This window comes from Pollachius pollachius (assembly GCF_949987615.1).
Source record: "Pollachius pollachius genome assembly, chromosome: 1".
Taxonomy (NCBI): Eukaryota; Metazoa; Chordata; class Actinopteri; order Gadiformes; family Gadidae; genus Pollachius; species Pollachius pollachius.
Genome location: NC_136934.1, coordinates 23,987,699 through 23,995,075, shown reverse-complemented (window position 1 = coordinate 23,995,075; position 7,377 = coordinate 23,987,699). Strand labels below are relative to the sequence as shown.

Genomic DNA, 7,377 nt, shown 5'->3' with positions numbered 1-7,377 from the left:
TTCAAAAACGTTCTGTTTTGAATCTTGTCGCTTAAAGGCCCCCCTACCGAGTAGCCCAGTCTGCTGGGACCAGTCAGCACACCCACTTTTGCGATTGGTCGAACCCTTTGTGCGTGTGTCAGCAAATTCACCCCCCCCCCCACCCCCAAGAAGTTGTTAAGATTGCGGGTAGCCGGGAGGCGGGACTTATGCACTTCAACACTGCAAAGTTTGAGCAGTGTTGAGCAAGCTGTTCCACACACTTTTTGAGGGGCGTTCTCGGTGGGTGTGAATACTCCCCCTGGCTCAGACTTAGATTATTCTAGCTCAGCAGACGTAAAACATGTATACATACGTCATATAACGGTAAATGGAAAAAAGCATGATATCACCCCTTTAAGTGAAAACCTACACCGTCTGTGGTCACACGAAGTACTGCATGAATGTTAAAATATGAATGGGAATTCGGAATAGGCTGTGCGTCTGTGCAGTGAGGGGCGGGTATGAAAGGAAAACACGGCAGACAGGGCCGGACACTGTTCCTCCTCCCTACACTGAAGGAAGCAGCTGAAGTTAAGAGTTATTAAATCATCTCTTAATGGCTAAATATTGCACAAATGAAGTTATCCTCATGCAGCATCATGTCTTTATTCAATATCTTTACAGTAATTAACAATATTTAGAATTTAGTTTGCAGACAAGCATATCGTTTACATCAAAACTGGAATTGTAACACTGACTACCAGAGTCCAACAAACACACTAATGTATTAATGTATTGCATTTCCAATTTGAGGAAGAATTATCACTGTAACCGCAAAGCAGGAACATGTTTTCATCTGAACAAGCAGAGGATCCATGTTACTAGTTTGGTCTGCTCTGACACCTAAAACAAACAACCTCATAGTGAGGACGACAAGCTTACTGTGCCCTGCTGGGGCAACAAGTGTAGAACTGTGCCAACTGCATTAGTTATTCTTAGCGTCTGGGACCTTCAGGAGAAAGGGTCTGGGTTCAGGGTGTGGAGCCCCTGGTTCAGAGCTGGAGGTCCTGGGGGTTGAGCCTGGCCGTCTCCATGCGCTGGTACCAGTGCTTCACTTTGGTGTTCTCCATCATGTCCTCAAAGGCCTGCAGCCCCTCCATGACCCTCAGGATCCCGAAGACTGCCTGGTGGGAGTAAGAGGCCAGTCAGTCCTGGGAACAGCTTGACTCAACCCGCCGAGTTAAATACATTTCAGAACGGGACACGGGAGTGGATGGATGAGCCGGCACATCGTTGCCATGGAGACACAACAGAGCAGGGGTACTTAAGAACTATTCACCTCGGGACCTGAAAAGGAACAATTTCACGGTGACCCAAGCTCACAGACAGAATGACAATGTACAGGCACTCTCTGGGTGTCGCAGACCATAGCCCAACCCCAAGGTGGATCGTGACCCATCTTCGGTCGACGGCCCTCCCCTTGCTGTCTCACCAGGTCTGCCAGGTTGGGCTGCTCCCCGCCCATGAAGTTCTTCTTGCCGATGGCGGCCACCCAGTCGTTGACGGCGGTATAGAGGTCCTGCCTCACGTCGTCCTGGAGGTGGTACCTGCAGGGAAGACACACTGGGCATCTAGAGATTGTTCTGGGGGGGTTGCCAGTGGCTCACCGGGTAGGGCGCGTACCATTAAGGCAGTCGTAATCGCAGCGACCGGGGTTCGAATCCTGCCCGTGGTCGTTTGCTGCATCTCCTCCCCTCTCTCCCATACCTTCCTGTCTATCTCACTCTATAATAAAGCATAAAATGCAAATAAAAGTAAAAATAATAAAAAAAGATTATACTGGAAGATTTCTACACCCTCTTAATGTACTATGTCTCCTCAAAAGGAAAGTCACTGATGGGTGGATCAATATTATTTGTGGTTGGAAAGAACACAATGCTAGGTCATACCACCCTGAACACGCCCGATCTCAGAAGCTAAGCAGGGTCAGGCCCGCTTAGTACTTGGATGGGAGACCGCCTGGGAAAACCAGGTGCTGTAAGTGGTGGCCAATAGGTGGCACTCTTCCCTCTGGCCCCTTCCCTCATCAATCCCGGTGCCCCAGTGCAGTGATGGGGACACTGTGCAGTGGAAGGTGCCGTCCTTCAGGGGAGACGTAAAACCGAGGTCCTGAATCACTGTGGTCATAAAAGATCCAAGGAAACTTATCGCAAAGAGTAGGGGTTTCCCCGGTGTCCTGGCCCAACCAGGCTAATTCAATCTGGCCCCCCTGATCTTCCTGTACAATTGGCTGACTCATTAATCACTCACTTTCCAACTCAAGCTGGTGTGTGGTGAGCGTTCTGGCGCAGATTGGCTGCCGTGCATCACCCAAGTGGGTGCTACACACTGGTGGTGATGGGTTAGGTCCCCCCCTTCACTGTAAGCGTCTTTGGGTCATTGAAAAGCGCTATATAAATATAATGAATGATTATTTATTATTAAAGAGGAATTGGTGCCTCTCATGGCCAAACCATATTCGATCCTCATTAGATCTAGAAAGTCTGCCATCTATGGAATGCCATTTAAGTAAAAAATAAACAAGGCTATGAAATAAATGTATGTAAACATAAACTAATACAAATCAGTTAAAATAACCTTCCTACATGGCAGTACTGGTCTTGAGGTTCAGACTTGCTTTGCCATCGATCCAGGCTAGGCAAATTCTTTCTGCATCTTCTCTAAAAACTCGCCTTATTTCACACACTACACGAGTCAGGCCGGTAATATTGCACCAGAACAAATCTTTGGCCTCCCGACTCAACAGGGGCTGGAAAAAAATGTTTTTTTTTAACACCCAAAATCACATGACCATCAGAGCCAACTTCAGACATTGTGATCAAATAAAACTAATTTCAAAGAAGCATCACCTACATCTCTGGCTCGTGTTGCCAGACTGAATGTTGTTAGGCGCCAATCTGCCGACTCGTATCTTGAGGCAAAACCGGAGGTGGGCTTGGCAGATTAAGGCTGTTTTCGCGAGGCTAGTTCCAAGGAGCTTCCAGAGCAAAGAAAAACATTTCCAAAGGGATTGCATAGGACGATGCTCTCATCTCTTAGGTCCTCAATGAACACTGACTCATCCCAGAACCCCACCACCTGGTCAGACTCACTTGTTCTTCAGTCTCTTGGCGATCAGGAACATGGCGGTGGCACCAACATACTTGGCGAAGAATCCCTCGAAGCTTCCAAATTTTCCCTCGCGCACGATGTAGTCGAAGGAGGCCAGGGCCTCACCGGGGGTCCGGTACACGTTGGGTGAGATGAGGTGAACGAGCCAATCGTCCGCCCACTGGCGCCACTTCATCTCCTCCCTGCAGGGAGACAGACGGGCTGCGTTCAGCAATACAGAGCGTTCAGCTTCCCAACGTTCAACAACACAGAGCGTTCAACAACAAGGAGGGTTCAGCTTCACAACATTGAACAACACAGAGGGTTCAACATCACAGAGCGTTCAACATCACAAAGCGTTCAGCAACACAGAGCGTTCAGCAACACAGAACTTTCAACAACAAGGAGGGTTTAACAACAAGGAGGGTTCAGCTTCACAACGTTCAACAACACAGAGGGTTCAACATCACAAAGCGTTCAACAACACAGAGCGTTCAGCAACACAGAGCGTTCAGCAACACAGAGCGTTCAGCTTCATAACATTCAACAACACAGAGCGTTCAGCAACACAGAGCGTTCAACAACATAACATTCAGAAACACAGCGTTCAGCAGCACAATGTAGCATGAAGCTGAAGGAGGTGGAAATCATTCTCCAGAGGAGGAGGTCTATGCTAGGGCTGTTGGGGGGAGGCGTACTTTTGCGCCTCCTTCTGGGGGTAGAGGTCCTGGGTCTCCTCCTCACTCAGCATCAGCCAGTACTTGTTGCTGTACTCCGTCACCTCCTTCCCGCTGTCATTCTTCGATCGCATCTCCGGGTAGAATCCCAACACCTCAGAGAGCGACTTCTTCCTGAAACACAAAACATTATAGTACACATTATATCACAATACACACACAGAAAACAATCATTTTAAGAAACACACACACACACACACACACTCACTTGGTCACTGAGTAGGTCTTCAGGGAGCTGATGATAACGGATGAGTCGTTCAGTTGCTAGAAAACAAGAGGTAATTTACAAGCTGGTCCCTTCAGAACAGGACCGGAGAGAAAATTAACAGTCAGAGCAGCCCAGGCAGTTGGCCTTGGGCACCCAGGAACACTTCCATGGGCCCAATAGGGTGCTTAAGGGGCCGAATAGGAGCCCAGTAGGGTCCTTAAGAGGCAAATAGGGTGCTTAAGGGGCCCAATAGGGTGCCTAAGGGGCTCGATAGGGTGCCTAAGGGGCCTAATAGGGTCATTAAGGGGACAGTAGGGTGCTTAAGGGTCCAAGTAGGGTGCTTAAGGGGTCAAGTAGGGTGCTTAAGGGACCAGTAGGGTGCTTGCGGGGCCCAGTACGGTGCTTAAGGGGGCCAAGTAGGGTGCTTAAGGGGCCCAGTAGGATGCTTAAGGGGCCCAATAGTGTGCTTAAGGGGCCCCGGGATTGTGGACGGTCGTACCACATCTCCATCCACCATGAGGATGGGGACCTTCCGGTAGGTGGACCACTTGATCTCCTTCCTCATGACGGGGTTGACCTCCACCACCTCATAGGGCAGCCCATGGAAGTCCAGGAAGGCTCGCACTTTGCTGCAGAATGGACATGTCTTGTACTGGTACAAGGTCAGCTTCAAACCCTGAGGACCCTGGAAGGACATCAAGGTTATTGTAGCAGGAAGTGAGTATGCTTAATTGTATTGGTCAGCCTGTAAGTCGCTTGATGTAAATGCGTCTGCCATATTACTAACAATCTTATCGCAGCGAGCTTTGGTTCATGTCGATATAAAACTACATATTAGGTATAGTCGTGGTCAGCCAAAATGTCCTGGGTTCGAAACTCAACGTCCACACTCAGTGGACGTTATCTGTATTCCTCTTTAAGCCAAGATTTCCTCACCCTCTCACTCATGGACATATTATAGAATGGACAGCGGATTCCAAAATGGCGCCCATTCATTCCTATGAAAACTGCTCAATGTCGCAGGGCAACATCAAGGAGAGATTTGCTTCCGCATCATGGGAGCCTAGCCACGCCCTAGTTCATGACGTACCGGATGCAGAAATATTCATTGTTTTCTAGCATTGTTAGCACTGTAGCATCATAAGCGAGAGGTCTGCACGATCGCAGTCGCATTGATTACCGACCATGGAAGTACAAGTTTACTTCATCAATATGAAAGATTGCTCCATATAACACCAACAACATAGTAAATGTAGGCCTAGAAAAAAATACAGTTCAATGTTATTGCTTAAGAAACAGATTCCTTCCAACTATTTATAAAAAATGCAATCAATAATTTATATACAAATAAATGGTTAAATATCGATCAGCAACGAGGTTGGAGTAGCCTACCCACATACATTATTGTAATACACACTGTTAACTGTCACACAGCTAAACAAGCAAATGAAAAATGAAATACTAACGCAACTGAAATGTTTATTAGGCTATTAACAATATTATGAAAATGATACAGTAATGCACCCGTTCTTTGTCTTTGGATCTTTTGATTAAATGGGTATGGTGACTCGCAATGATCGCAAGCAGAGGAACCAGTCTAAAAAATCCCTTTAAGATAAAAAGTCACCACAGTGACTAAAAACCATCAACGTCATTCATGTTAAGTAAAAGGAAAAACCTCGGACACGAGAAGTTAACGGAACCGTGCACTAGGCCCTCTCGAATGCCGGGCCGAAACAACATTTGTTTCACTACGACTCCTTTCAGCTGCCCACTCCTCCTTCTCCAGCAAAAAATAACATAAAACGGCTAATAAAACGCTTGAGGTGGCGTTTTGAAAAGGGAAAACTTACATTTTTTTAGTACATGGTATAAAGATAATTATGAGCCTTTGATTGATATCCAGACATTTTTTGCGGAGACACATTCCTGTTCCCCACTTGTATTGGAGTGAACGGAGATATCTACTTCTGGCCCCTTGAATCGAGGGACCCGTCCACAGCCCGCTTAAACAGCTGCAATACCAGGCTTGGCTGCTGAGCACTGGTGGATTGCGGAAGTATGCACTGTTCCTGGGGGGTTGCTCTCACTGTGCACCTGCTAACGACATGTTCACTGTTGTTGTAGTGTGTGTTTGTTTTTTATAACAGGACGTGATCCAACGTCTGTTGGTGTGTGTGTGTGTGTGTGTGTGTGTGTGTGTGTGTGTGTGTGTGTGTGTGTGTGTGAGATTCTGTTCACCGGAAGTCGCTTTAGATAAATGCGTCTGCTAAAATACGAATTATGTTTACCAAATAGCAGCAATAAGTAAAGCAATACTTAAAAACGGGAGACGAACAGCAGATGTAAACGCTGGTAGATGTGTGTCACCTTGGTGTCCTCCGCAGCAAGGTGAGTTTGAACAGAGTTCTTTACGGTCTTGTACGTCCCGAGTCCGGCTCCCAGCAGGACGGCACAGCCCATGACACGGACACTGACCCGGACCCCGGCCCCTCTCCCGAACACACCGGGTCTGGAGGACCCTGAGCCGCCACTGCCGGTCCCGTACGACCTCCTGTACCCGCCTTGGGAGCTCGTCTTCCCCGGGTGAGCCCCTCTCCTGGGTCGGTGGGTCTCGGAGTCCAATACTCGTACTCCGATCGGACCCAGGGCTCCATACTGAGACCGGACCAGACCCAGTGGGTTAAAGTAAGATCGGACGTTACATAGGGCTCTACAGGAGGCTGCCATGTTTACGCTGCCTCCCAGAATGCATCAACAGGATATGTTCAAGAGCGGCGGGTTGTATTGATGTGTGGGCGGGATAACCAGGGAACTCAATAACGTTCCTATTGAATAATTATTACTGAACCAATACTAACCATAACCCACCATGTTATAATATCTAGTTATATTAATCTATGTCATTATCATACTAGATTTACATATTTCTATTTTTACTGATCTTCATTTACCTTATCGTGTAGTGTTGCTGCTATATGGCTGTTGAGGAACCAAGCCTAATAATTTCACTCTTGTGTACTTGTACAAGAAGATGTAATAAAAGTAAATTCTGATTCTGTGAGTGTTAGAAGCCGTCGCGTGAAATGCAATGGTTGTGTGCGGGGACCCGCACACAACCATTGCGTTCAAGAGCCCTACGTTTCAGCGTTTACCAACGCTGTTGGTGTGATGCTCCCGACATTTCCACCACCGCAGCTCCTTGGAGGAGGAGATAGCGAGAGCATCCATTTAATATATCAGTGTTATAGAGCTCCCATCCACATTCACACCGACGATGGAGTCCAATATACAGGCCTTTATAATCCTACAAACATCGGG

General features: G+C 47.5%; 1 protein-coding gene across 1 annotated transcript; it reads right to left on the bottom strand.

The window, feature by feature from the left end:
* Positions 1-613: 613 nt before the first annotated feature.
* ptgesl (prostaglandin E synthase 2-like) lies at positions 614-6,788 on the bottom strand. Its single transcript, XM_079753371.1, has 7 exons — positions 6,427-6,788; positions 4,556-4,741; positions 4,057-4,112; positions 3,810-3,962; positions 3,114-3,314; positions 1,454-1,568; positions 614-1,145 (listed from the first exon to the last, which is right to left on the bottom strand). Exons 1-7 carry the CDS (start codon positions 6,784-6,786, stop codon positions 1,014-1,016), a joined length of 1,203 nt encoding a protein of 400 aa, XP_079609497.1. The 5' UTR covers positions 6,787-6,788; the 3' UTR covers positions 614-1,013.
* Positions 6,789-7,377: the final 589 nt, after the last annotated feature.